Source organism: Hyla sarda, chromosome 2, assembly GCF_029499605.1.
Source record: "Hyla sarda isolate aHylSar1 chromosome 2, aHylSar1.hap1, whole genome shotgun sequence".
NCBI classification, from domain to species: Eukaryota; Metazoa; Chordata; class Amphibia; order Anura; family Hylidae; genus Hyla; species Hyla sarda.
Genome location: NC_079190.1, coordinates 360844873 through 360870593, shown reverse-complemented (window position 1 = coordinate 360870593; position 25721 = coordinate 360844873). Strand labels below are relative to the sequence as shown.

The 25721-nt window shown below is 44.1% G+C and overlaps 1 protein-coding gene across 13 annotated transcripts in view; it reads left to right on the top strand.

Moving 5' to 3' along the window:
• The window catches only part of PHTF1 (putative homeodomain transcription factor 1), a 250128-nt gene that overhangs the window by 108431 nt on the left and 115976 nt on the right, over window positions 1-25721 (top strand). For all 13 annotated transcript variants that reach the window (XM_056558326.1, XM_056558332.1, XM_056558329.1 and 10 more), the window contains one exon: window positions 21819-21920. In XM_056558326.1, the coding sequence (XP_056414301.1) occupies window positions 21819-21920 (102 nt within the window). The remainder of the gene's footprint in view (window positions 1-21818; window positions 21921-25721) is intronic.

Below are 25721 nucleotides of genomic sequence, written 5' to 3'. Positions count from 1 at the left end.
AACTACAACTCCCAGCATGCCTGGGCAGTCGAGGCATGGTATACAGGTATGGCCTCCATCTTCTTCCCAGATCCCCTCGACATCCAGGGGCGGGCAGAACGGGCTGTCCTGCGCTGCCATTGGTCAGAACTCCGTTCTGACTAATGGCAGGGGATAGGAGGAGATTGCAGCTCTGCGACCTCACTCCTATCCCTTAGGCTGATTGGGGCTGTTGCTGACAACTCCGATCAGCCCTATTTTCCTGGTGATCGGGTCACTAGAGACCTGATCAGCCCGGAATTGGAGAAAATTGCATGTCTGAATTGACATGCGATTTTCTCCGATCGCCGACATGGGGGGGTCTCAGGACCCCCCTGGGTGATGTGCCGGGGTGCCTGCTGAATGATTTCAGCAGGCATCCGGCTCCGGTCCCCAACCGGCTAGTGGTGGGGACCGGATTTCCCACGGGCGTATGGATACGCCCTGTGTCCTTAAGGACTCGTAATGCAGGGCGTATCCATACGCCCTGTGTCCTGAAGAGGTTAAAGGTGTACTCCGCCCCTAGACATCTTATTCCCTTATCCAAAAGGATACAATGTCTGATTGCGGGGGTCCTGCCGCTGGGGACCCCAGACATCCTGTGCACGCAGTGTACTTCGCTCCGTGCCGGATGACTGACGATGTAGGGCGGAGACTTTGGATACGGGAAAAGATGTCTAGGGGCGGACTACCCCTTTTAAGTCTAAAGCCCAAATACTGAAGTTGGATGTGGTATTTGGGAAAAGCAGCTTCCACTCCAGCTACATTCCCCTCCTGCTAGGCGTTGGTTAGGCTTGTTAGAAGCCCCTGAGGTGCTTCTGTGTGGAGAAGGCTTGGTCTCTAAGAAAAGGGCTCCCAGTGTGAGACACAGGCTAGGCCAGACAGTGGGAACTGTCACCTGAAGGAACCCAAGTCTGGTGAGACCTAGAAACATAGAATGTGTCGGCAGATAAGAACCATTTGGTTCTCGCCAATGCATTTCGGACCTATAACGGGTCCTTAGTCATGCCATGACATGACATGAGGGCAAGATGTGTTCTGTCTGAATATGACCTAATAAAGTAACCTGTTTTTACTGCAGTCCTGGTGCTGAACATTCTCTGGCTTTGGATAGCCATGTGTTATTGGAGATGTTGCTGATCAAGTCCCTGCACAGGTTCAGTAAGTGGAGGTGGGAGCAGTTGCCTTTGTTCTATGAAAGGCATCCACTACTCTCTCAGTAAAGAAATACTTCCTGATATTATGGCATAAACATTTGCTCCTCTAATATACAACTATGTACACTTCTTCTCCTTTAAAATATACTGGAGGAGTTAAGGAATATTATCGTATTGTTTCCAACACTCACGGGGATCACTATCTTCAGCATCTGAGATGGTTGACACACCACAACTTGCAGCCCAATCACAGCAATGGTAATTTTAAACTGGCCTCAGCCAGCTTTAGTCCTCATCCAAAATAAAAAAAAAACTTTGGCAACCATATGCAAATTAGACAAAATAAAAACCTGCTCAGCTGAGCGCTAATTAATACAGGACAGCAACATGCCAGAAAACTGGTGTTATGGAGGAGTAGGCCCCAAACTGGTGCCTGAACCAAGGGCAGAGGTCATGATCACTCTTGGCCTCCTGTAGTCTGCAGATTTAAAGCTATTTGTGGTCTACGGTAATGAGGGGCAAGGCTAGGAGCCAATGGCTCTTGTGCTGTCAAAACTTTTAGCTGTGCATACAGTGGAAAGTACCACTAATACAGGGGGATGCGACCAATTCTGGCCCTGACCAGGACATTACAGATCCTGGTTGGTGGCCAGGGCCCCAAAGCAGCCACTACATTGGAAGTTCCATCACTGGTTATTCCCTATCCACAGGACAGGGGATATGTAGCTAATCTGGCATCCACCCCCACCCCTCCATTCTTTCTCAGTGTTCTGCTGTTTCTGCAGCTCTTAAGCTAGGTTCAGACTACGGAATCTCCGGGCAGAAAATTTCTGCCCGGAGATTCTGAGTTCCACCTGCGCCGACTGAATAAGTCGGCGCTAGGACCGCGTGGACACTGCAGTCTCCCATAGACTGCAATGTGTTCCGCGAGGAATTCCGCCTGAAGAAAGAGCACCACCTTTCTTCAGGCAGAAATTTCTAAGCGGATTTACTAAGCGGATTTTCCGCTTCACAAATTCCGAAGTGTGAATTTGTGAACGGAAAACCATTCACTACACTAGACATTTTAGCAAGCGGAATTTCTGACGGAAATTTTACGACTGAATTTCTGTCGGAAATTCCGTAGTCTGAACCTAGCCTTATAGGCCCAGATTTGTCCAACTGTGTGAGAGAAAAATAGTGATTTTCCCCCAGCACATTTTCCCCCATCTCATACACAGACTTTGGATTGAAGCCCAAACACAGGAAGTGCAGCCTGGAGTGCTGAGGGGGGGGGGGGGGGGGGGGGGTGTCCAGCCTCATCCAAGCATAGCTCCTTTTACACTTAACTGCTGTATGCTGTTGGTTGGACACACTTCTCTCAGCACTCCAGGCTGCACTTCCTGTGTTTGGGTTGCGGTCCAAAGTCTGTGTATGATATGGGGGAAAATGTGGTCTTGAGCTTTTTTTAAGCACAAATAAAACATAGAAAACAAAAAATTTTTTAAAACAAAGTTTATTAGAAATATGCTTTTATTTACCATAAGGAGCGCAATAGCAAAAATTAGTTTTAATGAGAGCTACCATTTAATGAAATTTATATTTTTTATAACAAAATTTTTATTAATTTTTAAACCGGGACCAATATATGTGGGTAGGCAGGGACCTAAAAATGTAGCCGACAATAATAAAAATGTAGAAAGGGGCCATTTAATTGTAAAAATAATATATATATATATATATATATATATATATATATATATATATATATATATATATAGGGGAATATGCAAAGCAGCTCATTACACAACCTTTTCAGGTAGTGTTCCCTGGTATCAGCTTAGCTCCTGTTAAGGAATATAAAAAGCTGAACGGGATATATGCCAAGCCAGACTACTCCCCAAAAGGGAAGTTTCGACCCATCTGCAGACAGCTGTTTCGGGGTTTTTGCCCCTCGTCAGTACATAGCAGGGTGATCACCCTGCTCTGTACTGACGAGGGGTAAAAACTCCGAAACAGCTGTCTGCAGATGGGTCGAAACTTCCCTTTTGGGGAGTAGTCTGGCTTGGCATATATCCCGTTCAGCTTTTTATATTCCTTAACAGGAGCTAAGCTGATACCAGGGAACACTACCTGAAAAGGTTGTGTAATGAGCTGCTTTGCATATTCCCCTACCCAGAATGCCTGCGGAGTGCTAAATGGCCTAACCTGAATCTCCGTTACACCTGAAGAGGTATCCTCTCCCTGAGGAAAGTACTGACCCCTTTTATATATATATATATATATATATATATATATATATATATATTTTTTTTTTTTATAAATTTTTTATTTTTGCAAGATAAAAGAAAAACAAGCAAATACAAGTAATTGAATAAAGCACAAGCGGGTTGCGCATAAACAGTAAGGGTGGGTTCACACCACGATTTTCTATACAGTTTTTGGATACGGTTTTTAAAAAAAAATGTATGCAACTGTACAGAAAACCGTGCCCATAGACTTTCCATTCAAAACCGTATGCATCATATTGCATACGGTTGTCTCCGTTTTTCACACCACACGGTTTTTAACTTTTTTTTCTGGACAGAAAACCATGGCCTACCACGGTTTTTGGTCCAGGTGAAAAACCGTATAGACCCGTATACGTTTTTTTTAACATGGGAGTCAATGGGAACCGCACAGAACTGTATGTGTGTACAGTTCCATCCAGTTTTTACCATACGGTTTTGACTTTGCACAGTTTTTTTTTCTTGGAATTTCAATCAAACAAGTGAAACTTTATTCATAATAGAGTGAAAAGTTCAAAACGTATGCGTTTTTTTTTCTTAAAAAACGGATGCAACCGGACATCACTTTTCAAGCCGTATACGGTATTCAACCGTATACAGATAAAACTTCGTACACACGCTTTTATACAGTATAGTCAGGTTTTGAGGAATCCGTTTTTTTTATCAAAAACCTGGAAAAAAACTGTATTGCAAAAACATGGTGTGAACTCAGCCTAAGACAATGGGACACATTCAGTTTCCAAACCAATAATATTGTGCAAATGGGTAAAAAAAGGGGGAATTTTTCTTGCAGCACTGGATCCAGACGGTTGTAAAGAGACAAGGCTCGGTTCGTCCTCAGTGCGGCCGCACTGAGGACGAACCGAGCCTTGTCTCTTTACAACCGTCTGGATCCAGCGCTGGATGAAAAATTCCCCCTTTTTTTTACCCATTTGCACTACTACTACCGATGACTCCAGTGAGTGTTTGGAGGGATTGCTAGCTGCAGGATCCAAAGACTCCTTTTACATGCGAGAAAAGGTGTTGTGCTCTGAGCGCAACATCACATGGTGAGTGATATTCACACCGTTTTTTATTATTATATTGCTCTACTGTACTTCACTAGGGGCGCGTTCCCTGTTTTTTTCCTTTATTTCCTATAAACCGATAATGTTGGACAGAACATATGGTGACATCTGGGACAATAATGCTACATGAATAGGTCGGTAGGGACAGCAGGTATTGTCAGCAGACAAAAGACTCAGAAGTCTCGCGGAGCAGCTCTTGTATGCAGTGAGAGGGAAACAAGTGTGTGTCCGTAGGCAATCAAAATAGAATACCAACAGTATAATAAAAGGAGGACGTCCATAAGGGAAATAGCAGTACAACTATCCGCAGTCGCGGTTTTGGTGCGTCCTCTGATAACCAATAACAAAGAACAAATCAGATATCAGCTTATAAGCAACTAAGAGTGAGAATGAGAGGCCAGGGTGGGAAGAAAGGTGAAACGGGGCAAGGCGGGGGTAGGGAGGGACACTAGAGAAGAAAGAGAGAGATGGAGGGAAAGAGAAGGGGAAGTATAATTAGAGGGTAAGAAAGCCAGGAAGATAGTTCCAAGACAGGGTACTCACCACAGCAGACGGCAAAGGTCCGGACTCCCACAACACCCAGGCGAAGCCAGACATCGGTAGCATGTGAGTGAGGCAAGGGCAATAAGGGAAAATAATATATTTTTTATAATTTATTTTGTTAAACTTTTTATTAGTAATGTATTTTAATAACGTGTTTAATAACGTGTGTGTGTGTTTGTAACTTTTCCCTTTTTATTTTTTATTTTTTAGGGAATACTACTACTCCCAGCATGGAACAGACTGTTCCATGCTGGGAGTAGTAGTACCGGTACTAATATACAGATCACCCCGGGTGTCACTTCTGACACCTGTTGCGATCCTCCTATTTAATCCATATAAGTGGGCGGCATGGCCGCTTCTCTGCTCCCCTGCACTGTACACTGTAATGTGCAGTTATCTTTACATCACAGTTTCATATTTCCCGCAGAGAGCTGTGATTGGCTGGATAGTTCCAGCCAATCACAACTGTCAGTGGCATATACAAATCTGTAATGTGAAGATAACTTGACATCAAAGACTACAGTGTCGGGCAGGGGACCAGAGAAGAGCGTCTGGCTGCCCACTTCTGTAGCCTATAGCCAGGGCTCAAGTCCAGCAGGAATGTGTGGGAACTGAGTTCCTGCACTTTTTCCACAGCAGGAACACCATTCCTATTAGCAGAAGTTCTGCAGGACCAGCCATTGAGTGGAAATCTTGGGTGAGTTCCTGCACTTTTTTCCCTAGGACTTGACCCCAGCCTATAGCCATGTCTCCTATATGTATCCGCCATGTCTCCTGTATGTATCCACCATGTTTCCTGTATATATACAGTATAGTGCTATATATATATATATATATATATATATATATATATATATATATATCTTGTATCCACTGTGATCTGTCCTTAAAAGCAAGCGCTACTGCTCCCAACATGGAGCACACAGATCGCAACAGGTGTCAAAAGTGACACCTGTTGCGATCTGTCTATTAATGCAGGTACTACAGCTCCCAACATGGAGCAGAGTGTTCTCCAAGTTGGGAGCAGTAGTACCTGCAGTTAAGGACAGATCACATCGGTTGGCATTCTTGACACCCGCTGTAATCGTCCTGTATAAGCGGGCGGGCGGCCGCACTTCTCTGGTCCCCTGCCCGGCACTGTAGTCTTTGATGTGAAGTTCGTATATTCCTCTAAGTGTTGTGATTGGCTGTAACCATCAGGGCAATCACATCTCTCTGCATTAAATATGAATCTGTGATGTGAAGATAACTTCACATCACAGAGAATACAGTGCCACCCACTTCTTTAGATTATATAGGAGGATCGCAACGGGTGTCAGAAGTGACACCCAGGCCGATCTGTCTATTAGTACAGTTTTATCCATGCTGTGAGTAGTAGTACTACCGAAAAAATGTAAAAAAGTAAAGAAAAAAAGTTAAAAAAGTTAAAAACATACACACACTTTATTAAACACAGCATTAAAAAACATTACTAATAAAAAGTTTAACAAAATTAATTATAAAAAATATATTATTTTTAATATGAAATGGCCCCTTTCTACATTTTTTATATTTCCGGCTACTTTTTTAGGTCCCTTCCTGCCCACATAAATTGGTCCCTCATAATAAAAAAAAATTGGTTACAAAAATAAAAAAAATTCCATCTCTACTGCATCCTTATTTATTTATTTATTTTTGGTACCCAACAAATTTTGAAAAAAACGCCAAAGGGGCCAAAAATGCAATTTCCACTCAAAGGCAAAAATCCCTGGAAAAAAGGCAAATGCAGTAAAATGCTGTGGCATTTTTTCTGGTATTTTTATGGGCCAGAAAAAAAAGCAAGTGGAAACTTAGCCTAAGGGTCTATTCACACAGCAGAATTTCCGCTTGCCGAATTCCGCCTCAAATTAAAGGAGAAATGTGGTGGAAAACTTTTAACATCTCCTGTGCCTGGACTGCAAAAAAACCAAAAACTAACTTTAACTCATCTTCCTACGTTCCCCGTTGCTCCGATATCGGCATCCCGTTCCTCCGATATTGGCATCTTGTTCCTCCGGCGCTGCTTGGCTCCCTGCTTCTTAGGCATGGAACATCACACTGCTGCCAGCGTATCATCGGCAACAGCAATGTCCTGCCTTGGCCGGTGATAGGCTGAGCACATTGTCATGTAAGGAGCCTGGGCAGCAGGGAGAAGGTGCGCTCAGCCTATCACCAGCCGAGGCGGGACATCTCTCCGGCCGGCGACATGCTGACCGCAGTGTGACATTCCGAGCCTAAGAAGCAGGGACTTTAGCAGCACCGGAGGAACAGGATGCCAACATCGGCGCAACAGGGGAACGTAGAAGGTTAGTTAAAGTTTTTGGTTTGTTTGATGTTAAGCTTTCCCCCGCATTTCTCCTTTCACCTCTTAACGACCGCATACGTATATTTATGTCCGTGGCTGGCTCGCGTAATGTGAAGCGCGCTCAGAAGCTGAGTCCTGGTTGCTATCGGCAACCAGGACCTGCGACTAATACCGGACATCACCGAAAAGCTGAGAGGACAGCAGGAGTTGCCTTATCGTGCTCCACGCTGTCCGATCGGCGTTTGATTGCTCCAAGCCTGAGATCCAGGCTTGAGCTGATATGAATTTTATCAGTGACCTAGTAAATATCTAACCCCCGTCCAAATTCGTTATTTTCTTTATCAGATTAATGTGCATGCACAAGAGTAAATCACACACAGACACACATTGTCAGTGTTAACATGCTTGTAAAGTTTATTGGCATTCATCCAGCTTATATAACCTCTGCAATTAGCATAAATTCCCACCCTCACTAGGGAGGTGAGTACAGCTTTGGCATACCATATAAGTTATGCCTCTCACTGTTAGATTTTTTGGGAAAAACATGATGGGAGGAGGGAGAGCAAAGAGCAGAGTAGCATGGGGTATGGGCTTTGTCAAATAGTCCTTTTATAATGCATATATATATATATATATATATATATATATATGTATATATATATACATATACATCCAATCACTACAATCCCCCACTATTTTACCTTTCCCTAATTTCTGTCATCCTTACTCATCTGCCCCAATGTGTTTTCTCAAAAGCGCTTCACTGTACTTTAGATGACCCATGGCTGGTCCATGAACCCCCTTAGCCTCAGACTTTACATATATGGAGTCAGATGCTGTCTCTATGGTTCACTGGTTTCATAGATGGCATTGAAGCTTTGTAATGGGGTATAGGCTTCGTAAGTAGTCTCAAAGTCCAAATTGGTCTTCACTGACGTGGCATTTTCGACAGTCTTTTCACACATTTTCTTTAAGCAAGGTAAAACACAACACACAACAAAAGTAAAGATTATAAGGATTATAAGTATGGTTATTCCTATTTTGGCCAAAGTCTTTTTCCACCCTCCCATCCAATCAAAGTATTCGTCTCAAGGGTCTGAGATTCCAGAATTATTTTTAAGTTACACTGATAGGTCTTCTAACTTCTTTATGGCTATGGTTATTTTACCATTGGGCCCTGTATTGGCTGGGATATATGTGCAACAGGTCTCTCCAAACATTTTACATACCCCCCCCCTTTTTCTGCTAACACCATATCTAATGCCATACCATTTTACATCAATCTACATTGGATTGTTTATGTAAATCTGGGGTATTATAGATTCAAATCCGGCTTTTACTTGATCTCTAGCTTTAAATTCATCTAAGACCCCCCCCCCCTGGGACTCCTATAGCATCAATATACACATGGGGATCAAGGCTCCCAGCAGGGGCTGAACGTTTACTTCTGGAGAGTGGTTTGGGTTCCTCTGTAGGTACGGTAGTGAATATGTGTATGGGCATAAGAACCTTGGCTAATGTGCATTCTCCAGTCCATCTCATCGGGTTCTGAGTTTCATATCCCCAAGTATCCCATACCTTACAGTAGTAAACATTTACTCATCCCACAGGCTAGGCCTATCATTTCTATATTTTTACACAAAGTATTCCTTTTCCTTATAACATTATCACCCACTAAGATGCTTATTTCACCCTGCTATTTGTACAGGACAACAATGTTCACCCACTGATGCTCCTCATACAATGTCACATCCTAAAAATCCGTTGTGATTATCTTTTCCTCTGGAACAACCATTGTTATGTTAAGACATAGATTTAACAGTTATCAGAGAATATATATCTTAGATACATCTATACAGGATCATCATATCTAGACATCTCTTTCCTCACTTGTTTCCTGACACACAATCATGGGTTTAAGGAAATGGGTAACAATAACAGAATCTGAACTAGGCACATCTTTATAAAAGGTTCCTAGTTATATTATTTATTATATCTTTGGGTAGGTAATCAGTACAGTCAGACAAGGACATACTTATATTGGTCCACCTTAGGCAGTTAGATGAAGTCTTCTCATAGTCTCTGAAACAGGTACAATGATCATGGAGTGAGTTGGTCAGGTACCTTTAATGGTTTACCTAGGTCATAACAGATGCAAATAATGAAGTGTATACAAACATTCTTTCTGCATTGTTGAATCCTGAGGTCACCCAATATACAGACATTACTACACACATAGTGTATGGGGCCATATATGTTACCATGGGGTACAAGACTGATGGCACACACAGCTTCTTACCAACTCTACATATGCAGTCTTTGCCCTGTATCACCTCTTTCTTCTTCCATTGGTCTCTCTCAGCATGCATTGCTGGTTCCTACAAGAGACCCAACCAGACAGATCCACACTCCCCATCCACCTGTATACTCTGTACCATAATTGTTGGAGGACAGGAGCACTGCAGCCTTGGCAGCCTTCTCCACCATCCAGTCCCCTTGGCTTCTGAGGTTGTTTCCTTCATGTGGGTCTGATCTTTATGATGGCCACCTTCTCTGATAGCTCTAGGACTTTGAACACTTGAATTAGAAGACTACAGATTCTACATTTGATTAGTTTTCATTTTACTCCAATAGGCCCATACTTGTGGGCGATAATAAAAGTGTACCCGTACCCATTATGTCTTACCTTCAGATATCTTACGCATCTCAGTGAATATCTTCAACTCTACTTTCTGAACCAACAGCTCAGATCGAAGTAGAAGTTCATTCTGTGTGTGGTCACTATAGATCCTGTCTGGTGTATTACATCTTTGCATCACTTGGAGGGAGTTTACATTTACAACTCAGCATCAACCATGGATTCTTTGATATCCTATCATGACTCTTGAATTTTTTACTTCATAAGTTCAAGACAATTAACCATAATCGGAGAGTAGCAAAGCTACCAAAGAACGGTCATTTTCAGCATATTCATGTTACACTAAATTATCATTATAAAGTTATCCACTCAAAATTGATGTTATTTAAATAAATGCAATGTAGAATGTATAGGTATATCCCATTGGGTATACATGTATTATGGACATACTCAATTTCACACAGTAGATATATATTTCCTTCAAGTCATTCTCCCGATAAGCCCCACCTTTCTCCTCCCACTCCTCTACATCACTGGTCTGGCTTTTTGTTTTCACTCAGCTTTGCTCAGTTATCAATAACCCTTGAATGTCTAGCAACTGACTGGATTCCTGTGTCACTTTACATGAGGACATCAACACACAAGTACATTTAACAATACTGACGTACAAATACTCAACGTACAACACACAGGGCCCAACACACATTCTCACCAAAAATGTAAAAGAATCAAAAATATACAGAGCTCTTTCAAAAATTGGAAAACAATCTCCTTCAGTGTGCATTGTTTATAATCCAATAAACCATTAGCTGATTTTAAATGCTTAGGTAATACTTTTTTATATATCTTTTATTTTATTTTTCTTAGAGAAGAATAAAAAACTTCTTCTCTTGTTACTCCTATATCCTATAATATAACCAGACAATTAATTGCATTTCCTGATACACTTCTTTTTTGGCATCCATCCTGCGCAACTGTGGAAACAAAACTTACCGTATATACTCGAGTATAAGCCGACCCGAGTATAAGCCGAGACCCCTAATTTCAACCCAAAATCCCAGGAAAAGTTATTGACTCGAGTATAAGCCTAGGGTGGGAAATACCTCATCCCCCCCTGTCATCATCCAGACCCGTCATTAACATCCTCATCATCCCCTTGTCATCATCCCACACATCCCCCCTTCATCATCCCCTTGTCATCATCCCACACATCCCCTTATCATCCCACACATCCCCCCTTCATCATCCCCTTGTCATCATCCCACACATCCCCCCTTCATCATCCCCTTGTCATCATCCCACACATCCCCTTATCATCCCACACATCCCCCCTTCATCATCCCCTTGTCATCATCCCACACATCCCCCCTTCATCATCCCCTTGTCATCATCCCACACATCCCCTTATCCCACACATCCCCCCTTCATCATCCCCTTGTCATCATCCCACACATCCCCTTATCCCACACATCCCCCCTTCATCATCCCCTTGTCATCATCCCACACATCCCCCCTTCATCATCCCCTTGTCATCATCCCACACATCCCCTTATCATCCCACACATCCCCCCTTCATCATCCCCTTGTAATCATCCCACACCCCCCCCCCCCTTCATCATCCCCACCCCCCTTCATCATCCCCACACCCCCCCCCCCCCTTCATCATCCTCTTCTCATCATTCGCCCTCAGTGGTCTTCAACCTGCGGACCTCCAGAGGTTTCAAAACTACAACTCCCAGCAAGCCCGGGCAGCCATCGGCTGTCCGGGCTTGCTGGGAGTTGTAGTTTTGAAACCTCCGGAGGTCCGCAGGTTGAAGACCACTGCGGCCTTCAACATGCGGACCTCCAGAGGTTTCAAAACTACAACTCCCAGCAAGCCCGGGCAGCCATCGGCTGTCCGGGCTTGCTGGGAGTTGTAGTTTTGAAACCTCCGGAGGTCCGCAGGTTGAAGACCACTGCGGCCTTCAACATGCGGACCTCCAGAGGTTTCAAAACTACAACTCCCAGCAAGCCCGGGCAGCCATCGGCTGTCCGGGCTTGCTGGGAGTTGTAGTTTTGAAACCTCCGGAGGTCCGCAGGTTGAAGACCACTGCGGCCTTCAACATCATCCAGCCCCCTCTCACCCCCTTTAGTTCTGAGTACTCACCTCCGCTCGGCGCTGGTCCGGTCCTGCAGGGCTGTCCGGTAAGGAGGTGGTCCGGTGAGGAGGTGGTCCGGGCTGCTATCTTCACCGGGGGCGCCTCTTCTCCGCGCTTCCGGCCCGGAATAGAGCCGTTGCCTAGACAACGACGTATCTGCGTCGTTGTCAAGGCAACGTGACTATTCTGAGGCCGGGCCCGAAGCGCTTAGAAGAGGCCTCCCCGGTGAAGATAGCAGCCCGGACCACCTCCTCACCGGACCACCTCCTTACCGGACAGCCCTGCAGGACCGGACCAGCGCCGAGCGGAGGTGAGTACTCAGAACTAAAGGGGGTGAGAGGGGGCTGGATGATGTTGAAGGCCGCAGTGGTCTTCAACCTGCGGACCTCCGGAGGTTTCAAAACTACAACTCCCAGCAAGCCCGGACAGCCGATGGCTGCCCGGGCTTGCTGGGAGTTGTAGTTTTGAAACCTCTGGAGGTCCGCAGGTTGAAGACCACTGCGGGTGGGGGAGTTCACTCGAGTATAAGCCGAGGGGGGTGTTTTCAGCACGAAAAATCGTGCTGAAAAACTCGGCCTATACTCGAGTATATACGGTACTAGGAAATTAATGAAATATCATCAAATAGGTTCAATTAATACCACGTGGATTTTCATTTGTTCTTCACCAATCCATTTAAAACACAAACTTACGTAAACAGCTTCAACCATGCTCTCACTCAGCTTTCCTAAACCCTTAAAGGGGTTCTCCCTTGTTTATACTGTTTTTTGTTATTATGTTTGTGTGTTATGTGTGTATAAGTATGTTTTTTTTTATGTGTGTTGTGATTATGTATATATGTATTTTCTTACCTTTTGTGAAGATCCGGAAGCTGGCCCCTTTTTCTTCCAGTGGCTTGCTGTGCACCTCGGCCTCCGCCATGTTGTGTTCGGTAAGTGGGATGTCGGGGGGGGGTGTGTTCTTGCTTCTGTCCTTCCTATCTTCTGACGTCCGAGGCGAATCTTTTCTTCCTGTTTCTTCCGTGGCTCAGCAACGAATCTGCAGCCTCTTCCGGCGCATGTGCAGGTAGTTTGTTAGTTTTTTTTTACCAATAAATATTTTTTTGTCTAATTGACAAACTGTCTGCGCATGCGCGAGTACGCAAGTGCTACGCTAACAGCGTAGCGTACGTTAGGTCTACGCTAAATAGCGTAGCTTCGCGCAAGCGCAGACAGTTTGTCAATTAGACAAAAAAAACTTTATTGGTAAAAAAAAAAAACTAAAAAAACTACCTGCGCATGCGCCGGAAGAGGCCGCAGATTCGTCGCTGAGCCACGGAAGAAACAGGAAGAAAAGATTTGCCTCGGACGTCAGAAGATAGGAAGGACAGAAGCAAGAACACCCCCCCGACATTCCACTTACCGAACACAACGTGGCGGAGGCCGAGGTGCACAGCAAGCCGCTGGAAGAAAAAGGGGCCAGCTTCCGGATCTTCACAAAAGGTAAGAAAATACATATATACATAATCACAACACACATAAAAAAAACACATACTTATACACACATAACACACAAACATAATAACAAAAAACAGTATAAGCAAGGGAGAACCCCTTTAAGGACTCAGACAATTTTATTTTACGTTTTAGTTTTTCCCTCCTCGCCTTCAAAAAATCATAACTCTTTTATATTTTCCTCCACAGACTTGTATGAGGGCTTGTTTTTTGCACGACCAGTTGTCTGTTGTAATGCCATCACTCACTTTACCATAAAATGTATGGCGAAATCAAAAAAATTACTATTTGTGTGGGAAAATTAAAAAGAAAACTGCAATTTTGCAAACTTTGGAAGGTTTCGTTTTCACACTGTACAATTTACCGTAAAAATTACATGTGTTCTTTATTCTTTCGGCCAAAATGATTAAAATGATACCCATGATAACATACTTTTCTATTGCTGTTGTGCTTAAAAAAAATCACAAACTTTTTAACCAAATTAGTACATTCAAAATCCCCCTATTTTAAAGACCTATATCTTTTTCATTTTTCCAAAGAAAGAGATTGTCCAGCGCTGGACTTGCAGATAAAATTTTGTTCTTTATTTGGAAAATCCACAGAAATCACTTGGCTTAATCGTAATCATTTTTCCGTATAAACGGCGGTATGAGGGCTAATTTTTTTGCGCCGTGATCTGTACTTTTTATTGATACCATATTTACTTATATAAAACTTTTAATAAATTTTTTCTAAAAATTTTTGGGAATAAAATGTTATAAAAATGCATAGGACATAGCACTGATCAGTATTATCGGACATCTTCTGCTCTGGTCTGCTAGGGACTCTGGCTAAGGGAACCCCGACATCCTAGGGACTCTGGCTAAGGGGACCCACACACGCAGGTACCGGATAGGATACGGTACTGGGACACCACACATATATATATATATATATATATATATACACACACATAAAAACATACATACACTACTTATCAATCAAGCACAGATTACACTGATCAATGTGCATTGTTCAGTGTATGCAATCAAAGTATTGCAAGTAACAGTCCCCTATGAAGGATTAAAAAAAAGTGTAAAAATAGTAAAAAAAAAAAAAAAAAAAAAAAAAAGTTAATAAATGTGATTTTACCCCTACCTAAATAAAAGTTAGAATCACCCAGTTTTCCCATTTAAAAAATGTAAACAGGGGGGGGCGCATGCGCGCGGCTCACGAGGAAGGACGGAAGTAGTGTGAGCTCCGTGCCAACCGCGGTGTTTTAGCCTCTCTAAGCGCCTATTATAGGCTCCTTTGCACTGGGAACGGCTCCTTCTGCAGGGAGAATATGCCACGATCCCAGCACAAAGGTCGGAAGGCGCACTCCCAAAGGCTATCCCAGTCTATCCCGGATATCTTCCGAGCGACCTCGCGCTCTAAGATGGCGGCCTCCCGCAGTGACTCGCCTACTGAGAACTCCGAGGACGAGTCCCATGAAGCCACTGCTCTCTCACCTACGGCCATGTTCCAAACTATTAAGAAGCTTTTCCAGACGGAGCTTGCCAAGGCGGTTAACGACCTCTCGTCGCAGTTACGAGATCTGGGCCAGAGGGTGGCGGACACCGAGACCCGTATTGATGACCTCGCGGAGGCTGCGCAGACTGACCGCCGCGAGATCGAGGATCACGCCGAACAGCTGCAGGCCCTCGAGCTGAAACTCGAGGACCTTGAAAACCGATCTAGAAGGGCTAACCTCAGGATCCGCGGGCTACCAGAGGAGGTGACTGATATATCAAAGGCGATCTCTGCCCTGTTCTACGCCCTTGCTCCTCAACTGGAACTGGAGATGCTCCGCTTCGATCGGATCCACAGGGCCTTGGCGCGCCCAAAGAACCCGGACTTACCTCGTGATGTGATCCTGAAACTACATTATGCCGAGGTGAGAGACACCCTACTCCAGGCGGCCAGAAACACCCCATCTCTCCCAGGGGTTCCAGAATCGGTACGCATATATTCTGACTTAGCTCCTTCCACTTTGGCTAAACGCCGGGACTTTCGCCCAGTGACACTTGCACTTCAGAGGGAGGGGGTCCGTTACCGATGGGGATTCCCCTTCTCCCTGGTTTTCCGGGTCAATAATCGCACACATACTGTGCGCACCTTATCCGAAGCGAAAGAAGCGCTGAGCCTGGAGCGCATTGTGCTGTCGGATCTCCCCCCCCAGCCTCAACGAGCTAAACGTGTGGATCGTGTGTGGACCGCGGTCGGGGGGGGGCAACAAATCACCTCGGCACACGCGGGCAGCCCCGACATCTCCCCACTGACCTGTTCCCCTCCCTGAGGTCTCTCTATTGGGCTGGGTGACCCACTTTTCATCTGCGGGACTACCTCGTTGTTGTGTGAGACGCTGGAATCCCTTCATTGCTCAAGCGAACGCCTTACTTGCACCCTAGACTGGGAAGCTCTATTTTTGGAGGACTGGTTTTGTTTCTTAAGACAGTTGTTCCTGGGACTCATAGCACCGATGGCGATACCGTGGATGTACTATTGTGCCTCTTCATCCCTGTACACAGGGTCAGGAAGTACGGCGGACGCTCTATTAACCCTGTCCGCCTTTCCTGTTCAACGGACTGCCCCAAATGCAGTCCTAATGTTTTGTTTTGTTTTTTTATGTTCCTTTTTTGTTTTTAGGTACAACGATGGTTCACTTTGCTGCAGATTGGCTGATGTGGCGGCGGCGGCGACCAGTCTTGATGCTTTTGTGTATACTGCTGTGTGGGCCGGGGGTAACGTACTACTTAGCACTCTATTCATAGTTAGTCATTGTTAAATTGCTATCACACAATGTCAGGGGACTTAACTCTCCTGTGAAAAGGAGGAAGGCGTTCATGGACTATACTAAACATCGCCCTGAGGTGATATGCCTCCAGGAGACACATTTTTCCACGACTTCTACCCCCGCCTTTTACCACCGCTCCTACACTCGTTCCTATACCTCCTCTTTTCAGTCCAAATGTAGGGGAGTGATGATCTTGTTCCACAATTCCTTCCCATATACTATTGAGTCAGAATATAAGGATACAGGGGGGAGATATCTGATCCTGTTGGGTTCGCTCTATGGCAGAACTTTATGTATAGTAAATTCTTACTCCCCTACAGATAGACCTTTAACATTTTTTGGTATGTTGTGCAAGAAACTTGGGAGCCTGGTCTTTGACGAGCTGATTTGGGCAGGCGACTTTAATATGGTTTATAATGGACGACTCGACCGATCCTCACAGACCCCGCTTCGTAGATCGGGCTCCCAACAGAAATGGTTACAGAACCTTTTTGCTACGCTCTCTTTAGCTGATGTGTGGAGAGAGCATAACGGGATTTCCAGGGGTTACACTTATTACTCTCCTATGCACAAAAATTATTCTAGAATTGATTGGGTGTTGACCACCACTAACATTCTACCTCATCTTCTTTATGCACGTCATATCCCGTCATCCTGGTCTGATCATGACATGGTGCATGCCTCCTTCGATTTCCAGCCTCGATCCACTTATCCATTTCGGTGGAGACTGAACGAGGCATTGCTTACCATGCCCAGAGTACAGCGTCAACTGCAGGATGATCTGACTACTTATTTTGTCTCCAATGCTGGACCCACCTCGGCGCCCTCTTGGACGTGGCTGGCACACAAATCTTATATGAGGGGCCGGATCATTGCTTTGGCTAGTGGCATCAAGAGGGACCGTACTAACCAGCAGACAACATTGGAGGCAAGGTTACAAAGACTGACTTATGCGCACCAACAGGACCCCTCTCCCTACCTTTTTCAGGCATTGAGGGAGACCAGGTTGCAACTAGACGCCCTTCTCTCTACTAAAGTGGAGAAGGCAATACGATGGACTAAAGCTACATATTATAAATTTGCCAATATGCCTGACAGACTCTTGGCAGCAATGTTACGTAAAACGGTATCTTTTAATAGAGTCCATAGCTTACAGTTGCGACCTGGTCTCCGGACTTCGCACCCGGACAAAATTTACGATGCCTTTCACACGTACTATACACAACTTTATACTGCGACGGACACTGACCGACCAGACCCCTCTTCTCTTTCCTCTTTCTTAGATTCTATTTCCCTTCCAACCCTTTCCCCTGACGCCAGGGATGCTTTGAATGCTCCATTTACTCTGGAAGAGGTGCTGAGCGCTATCTCCCGTGCTAAACAGGGCAAATCTCCTGGACCGGACGGCTTTACAGCCTCCTACTATAAGAAGTTTGCTACTAGTTTAGCCCCACAACTCTTGCACTTCTTTAATGACCTCCGCTCTGGTACGGATCCACCGAGGGAATTCCTTGACGCAATGGTGACAGTTCTCCCCAAACCAAATAGGGACCTTCTGAGTGTAGTAAATTACCGACCTATATCGCTCCTCAATGTGGATGCCAAACTCTTGGCATCCATCTTGGTGGCACGACTCAACCCCTACCTCCCCGGCCTAGTCCATCAGGACCAGGTGGGCTTTGTACCTGGTAGACAGGCACCTGATAACATTAGGAAAGTCCTGGATCAGATGCACCTAGCTGAAACTTCCTCGACACCTTTGGTAGTTCTGGCCCTGGATATAGAGAAGGCATTTGATTGCGTCTCTTGGGACTATCTGTTTGCCACACTCACTAGATTTGGATTTGCAGGCCCATTCATACATGTCCTTTCCAAACTATACTCTACCCCAACTGCCTATTTAAAATTGCCCACTACTGGCCCGCGCCCGATATCAGTGAGACGAGGGACTCGGCAGGGATGCCCACTGTCACCAGCCCTTTTTGCACTCGTGATGGAGCCGTTAGCCCAATTGATCAGGGAGCACCCTGATATTACAGGCATGACAGTGGGCACCTCGGCATATAAGGTGAACTTGTTTGCAGATGATCTCCTGTTGACACTGACTAACCCTCTTGTCTCCCTTCCCAACCTCCTCCAGGTGCTAGATGGCTTTGCCGTCCACTCTGGCCTCCGTGTTATTGTAACGAAGTCAGAAATAATGTATTGTGGGGTTCCCCCTCCTGTCAGACAATCTATATCACTCACTTTTCGTTTCCGTGATTCCACGGAGGGGTTACCCAATCTTGGCATAACTCTGACCCCTACCCTGCGCTCCTTGTACAGAGCTAACTATCCCCGGGTATTCCAATCTATTAGATCAGATTTGAGTCGCTGGGCATTTCCCTACGTGTCATGGCTGGGCAGAGTGAATGTTGTAAAAATGGTAATTTTGCCTAAACTTTTATATCTTTTTCGCACGCTGCCCATCCCCATCGTGCGTAGGGAACTGGAGGCGTTACAACGCGATACATTTACTTATATTTGGGCAGGTAAGCGGTCCCGTATTTCCCGGGCACTCATGCATTATCATAAAAGGGTAGGAGGTTTATCTGTACCTCACTTCCTCAAATATTATTATTCTTGCGAGACTGGCACAATTGGCACTGGTTAATGCCGGGCCCGGGGCGCCCAGGTGGACACGGCTGGAGAATGCCTTACTGTCACCACTTTCCTATGAAGCCCTAATGTGGAGCACTGGTCCGGTAGCTTGTAAAGTCCCCAGCTCTGCTCGCATGGTCCTGTATTCGCTTGCACTCTGGCGTCAGGTTCGCTTTAAATTCAAACTCCAATCCCACTATACCCCCATGACCCCTATATTTTCTAACCATCTTTTTCCTCCTGGGCTCTCTCGACAGACTTTTCAATGGTGGATTGACAGGAAACTGACTAAGGTACATGACTTTATAGACAACCGTTCTTTCCACACTCTCACCTCTCTGACTAACAGACTTGACTTACCCCCCACCGAGGTGTTTAGAGCCTATCAGATTTTTTCTTTCATAAGGTCCCAGGTTGCCGTATCCCAGATCCCGAAGCCGACTTTCTATGAAGCTTTTATCATCTATAGGCCATTGGCGACTGGGCTACTCTCCTTGTTGTACGCCCACCTCAATGCTCCTACAGCAGATAGTAAGCTCCCGTTCATGGTGGCTTGGGAAGCTGACTTGCATATACTGTTAACACCTGCCCAATGGCATGATTGTTGCGAGACTTTGAGTAAGGGCAGTTGGCAGATTCCCCTAATGGAGACTGCATTGAAGGTATTACATCGTACATACATGGTCCCAACTCGCCTTCATGCCTTTTGCTCTGACATATTCCCGCTTTGCTTCCGAGGTTGTGGCCATCTTGGGACCATGTACCATGTGTGGTGGTCCTGCCCGGTGGTAGTGGGCTTCTGGGCTGGAATTCTGGACCTCGTGGTTTCATTGCTGGGGGCCCGGGCTCCCAGAACCCCTTCCTTTTGTTTGCTGGGTCTTCGGCCCCTGGGGATGTCTCACCGACAGTTCAGACTTGCACAATATATTATGATGGCAGCTCGCATCTATTTAGCATCACAATGGAAGAAACCTGCACTCGATCTATTTAGGGTCATTGAGAGGGTGAACTCTATTATGATTAATGAAAAATTGTCGGCGATCAGAGATGATACGGTAGAGAGGTTTAATACCCTTTGGGAACCTTGGTTGTCATCTGCATATTGTTCTCGTGTCCGTCAATGCATGAATATGTACTGAGAGTGTTACATGTATTCTATTATTGTCTATGATATGAGACTGAGTTGCCGCCGCCAACCGCCATCGATTCTACATATATGTTTGCAGTGGAATGTATATTGTATAATTACTGCATCTGTACCTATATTCTTGTTACGTTGGCCTTGGTAGGCCCATATGTTATTGCCAATTTCTGGCTATTCTGCTAGTTTCTATATGATTCTGAATAATCATCAATAAAGCTTCACTGTTTGACCATTAAAAAAAATGTAAACAAAAATATGTGGTATCGCCGGGTGTGTAATTGTCCGAACTATAAAAATATAGTGTTAATTAAACCGCACGGTCAATGGCGTGCAATTCAAAAGTCTAAAAATTGCGTATTTTTGGTCACTTTGTATACTTTAAAAAAATTTATAAAAAGTGATCACAAAGTCCGAAACAAAAATGGTACCGATAAAAACTTCAGATCACGGAGCCCTCAGACCACCCCGTATACGAAAAAATAAAAAAGTTATAGGGGTCAGAAGAGGACAATTTTAAACATACTAATTTTGGTGCATGTTGGTATAATTTTTTTAAAGTAGTAAATAAAGAAAAACCTATATAAATTGGGTATCATTGTAACCGTATGGACCTGCAGAATAAATATATTGTGTCATTTTTACCAAAATGTTCAGAATCTGAATCCCCCAAAATTTACAAAATGGCGTTTTTTTTTTTCCAATTTTGCCCCGCAAATATTTTTTTTGGGGTTCACTGTAAATTTTGTGGTGAAATGATTGATGTCATTATGAATTACAATTGAGGGCACAAAAAAATAAGCCCTCATATGAGTCTGTAGGTGCAAAATTGGAAGCGTTATGATTTTAACAAGGTGATGAGGAAAAAATGAAAGTGCAAAAACAGAAAAACCTCAAATTTAAAGCCCCTAGACTTCTATGTGATTCCGCACTCCCATTCACACTTCTAAATTTCCGCTTGCAGAATTCCGGAAGCGAAAATTCAGAAGTGTGAACGGGAGTGCGGAATCACATAGAAGTCTATGGGCTTTAAATTTGAGGCGGAATTCTGCAAGCGGAAATTCAGCCATGTGACAACAATTTGTAAGATGTAGGTCTGTTTGATCTCTGAACTCCATTTCCTTATACATAAAACAATTAGATATGCTAATAGTTTTTTAGGCAATAAAAGTTTTCCATCTATGTTACTTTTGCCATATTAACAGAATGAAACTAATAAAGCACTGCAGATTAAAATAAATGCCCCCAAAAGAGAATACAATATTTTCATATCCTTTATATTATTATTATTAATATAAAAACATAGGTATTTGTTCTGTAATTGTTGTTGATGATATTATAGCAAATGAAATGCAAATTCCCAGTCACATATGGGATACAGATTTATAGTTTTTATTGTTTTACGCGTAAAGAATTATATTCAGAAATGTAAAGCTTTTTCCCAAGATTAGATTTGCCTCTTATTAAAAAGGTTTCTATTTTGCATGTTTGCATGCGATAGCTGCTGAAAAACAAGTGAGCATTTTGCCGACAGCCAGTAGAAATAGCCTTATAATTATTTCAATTGCTTTTATGTAGAAAATTAAACAAGTCACAGAATGGTGATGACAAAAAGGAATTCAGCAAATACTTAAAAACAACGGCTTCTTGCAACCTACGGAAATCCTTCCTCTTCAGTAGGTGAGAATGTGGGTTCTTTTTAATATTTTTTTTGCCATATGAACATAAATGAACATAAAGTAAATACAGTGAAACCTCTCCAAAAGACCACCTTTTATTATACATACTGGTCATGTTGTTTGAGAAGACCATCTCCTTAGAAGATAATTTTGAGTGGTTGTTTCGAAGAGGTTTTAATGTATATGTAACATATGTTATTTTTTTATGTGTTTTTGAATCTGTATATGGTCAACATCACAAACATAACAGGGCAGACACAAACCTGTTACCTGAAAGGGCCGTTTTTACACTGAGATTCCTCACTTGTTATATATTATGAATTGAAACATGTATCATATGTATTACTGTATAATGTTTTGCTGCATTGTACATGTGTAATGCTCTGTTTTACTTACAGGTACTGCAAGGGAGTATACCGCAGTACCCAGTATTGGTGGCTGGCAACAGGGATAAAAGCTTCCTGGGCTGCCAGCCACCAAAGAGGACACAGATATAAGCAGAGGCCCTAAGGCCAGGAGACGCACTGCAGACTTATATTGAGCTGATTGAGAGGGTCACTCAGTTAGAAGGGGCACGTTTCATTGGAGGTGCAAATTGTAGTAGTTGGGTCTGTTCTGGAGGCTATGGGGGACAGCTGAAGCTGGGGATGGTTATCCTGCAGGCCTGAAAAGAGGCCTAGGAAGTTAAGTTGAATGGCATGGGTAGTAAACCTGACTGGGACAGCCCAGTAAGTAGTGGACTGGGTCCAGTAGAAAGTTAAAGGGGTGCTATGTGAGCTCCCTATGAGTGGACACCAGATAAACCTTTCTGTATCCTAGCTGTTGTAGTGAATGAACTGGTAAGCCTCAGTGGGCAGTGTGGGGCCACTTTTAAGAGATAGCTTACTGGACAATTGACTAAAAACACTGAATGTGGGTCAGTGCCCTTGAGCTCAAAAATAAATCACCAATCAGGAGACTGGAAGTGCCAAATGGGTATGGTTTTATGTGAAGTTACACATACAAGAAAGGGCTCCAGTGAGGACAAAAGGATCCTGTACCCAAGTGAGAGGTTTTAACATATTGCACCACTTGGTGTGAAAGTAATTGCTAAGCTTCTGTGTCACTTTCTGTGAAAAAGTTTAGTAAACTTGTTTGTTTGAATTACACCAGGCTATCCAGTATAAAAGGGAAAAGTCACACAACTAAAGTCCACATATTAGGATTTATAATGTAACAGTATCACATGGATTTTAAGGATAAATCAGGACAGAAATCCACATCTGAAACTTACTTCTGCTGTGGATTTGCATGCAGATTTGTGCACGGATTGGCTGAAGTTTAATGGAGCTAATGTACAGCTTTTTTATTTCTTAATTAACAAAAAAATGTATGCTCCAAATATAAAGTCCATGATATGATCATAAAAACCCCAATTCACCTGCACTACAAGTAAAGTTGTTGCAAAATCTGTCTGGATTTAGGCATCTGTAGAAAAGAGAAAAAAGGGGGAAAGGCCCACAGAGGCGCCTTGTGCATTACCCTGAGAAATAATGGGGTCCCCACAAAAAAGTGGGGTAAAAAGGGGGTCTGATAGATGGCCGCTCACCTGGAGCGTATATTATATAGGCATGTAACCTCTATCTGAGGTAGAAGGAGGATTCTGTGCAGGCCCGCAGGTCTCAGGATGGATCCAAAGGGAAATCCTTTTAGTGGACTGGATATAGTGAGGAAAAAGGACCTTAAGGTAGGCGCTCAGAAGTCCAGAGAATTTCACAGCCAAATCATGGAAGTGAGTAAAGTTCAAGCTTTATTTGTTCATAGCATCAATAATGCGTTTCGGGGTCAGCATACCCCTTCTTCAGATTGACAGATCTGTCAATCTGAAGAAGGGGCATGCTGACCCCGAAACGCGTTATTGATTCTATGAACAAATAAAGCTTGAACTTTACTCACTTCCATGATTTGGCTGTGAAATTCTCTGGACTTCTGAGCGCCTACCTTAAGGTCATTTTTCCTCACTATATCCAGTGGATTTAGGCATGGTATAGAAGCATGGGCATGTGCATAGCCTATTGAATTAGGGTGTATAACCAAAAGCCATAACTTCCCCTGGCCATGCCCTAAGCCACACCCCTAACCACTCCCTCCTAACCACACCCAGCCTCCTTCACATATTCCATTTTCTTTCACTGCTGTTCAATAACACACCGCACATGCACAGCCAACACTCCATTTGTTGTTTAAGGAGTAGTACCTCTTCATAGAGAATGAATGGAGCACTGGTCCAGTCCCTTTATTTCAGGGGACATTTCTCACAGTGTGGTTCCCAGCGTCAGACCCCACCTATCACCTAGTTGTTCCCTGTGGATAGGGGAACATTTTAAATTGTGAAAATACTCATTAACAGCAATAATGTTATCAGCCTGTCACAAGAGATTAGGAAGACCTCCAATACAGACAGAAAACAACCGCTTTCATTACAGCAACATACCACATAAGTGATTACAGAGCATTCATATCCAGCGATGCCCCAATTCTAGATAATAACGCCACACCATTAGAGCTATCACTATCACTACAGACCATACATGTCAAAGAACGACAAATGGCAGGTGCTAGGTCGCCATGGTGACTAAGAATTTTGTCATGGCACCTAGGATTTGGCAGGCCAAGCAGCCGCAGTTGTGTATAGAAGTTACATACACATTAGCATTTAGCATTAAGCTGTCTGCATTTAGCATTAAGCTGTCTGTGCCGAGAGTGACTCTGCTTGGTGCTGCCCCTGGCAGTGGCTGGCAGTAGCTCCTCTGGCACTGTCTGTCTGAAGCTCCTGTGCTGCCACCTCTTACACCTCACAAGGCTGAAGTGCGGCCTGAGAGGAGCAAGAGCAGTAGCAGAGGGTATGCCCTGGCACTCAGTCTGTGCACCCTTCCAGCCTGTAATACTGCACAAAACTGGTGCTGTTAAAGGGGTACTCCACTGGCAGGCATTCAGAACATTTTGATCCGAACACTGTGTGCACGCTGCAGGGGTCGTCCACTCCCCTCTTGACAACAGGTCATGCCCTCTCAATACAAGTCTATGGGAGTGGGAGTGAAAGCCACCACGCCCATTCCCATAGACTTGAATTGAGGGGGCATCGCCTGACTGCAGGAGGGGGCATGACCGACCCCTGCAGCGCACACACAGCATTTGGAACTAAATGTTCCAAATGCCTGCCAGTGGAGTACCCCTTTAAAAACTAAAGATTACAGAACAAACAATGAAAAATCTAACCTTTTTTTTTTGCTGGCTCCTAGATTCAGAGCAAATTTGTCAAACCCCAACTTCAGTGCAGATACATCTAATGATTCACTGGTGACATATTCTCTAATCGGAGTCATTCCCTTTTCTTTTTCTTCTCCATCCAAAGCAGACAGTGATGGTGATTTCTTCGAGCCACGACTCCTCTCTTAAGAACAAGATACACATTTTATGCTTGGCACTTTTCCAGCAGCCCTAGATGCCCCATAAAGTCAAGGGAAGAGTAGGAAGGTCTCCCCTATTAGGTAGCTGCACCCTAGAGGTAGTTTCCCTTATAGATAGTTTCCCCTGTAGGTAGAGGCCATTGGATAGCTTTCCCATGGAAATAGTTGCCTTCTGTCGGTAACTTTCCTTCTGTAGGTAGGTTGATCCCTGTATATAGGATCCCCTGTAGGTAGTTTGGTACCTGTATATAGGACCCACCTGTAAATAGTTTGTCTCATGTATATAAACCTCCTTGTATATAGGCCCCCTTGTGAGTAGGATGTCATCTCCTTATATGAAGTTCCCACTGTAG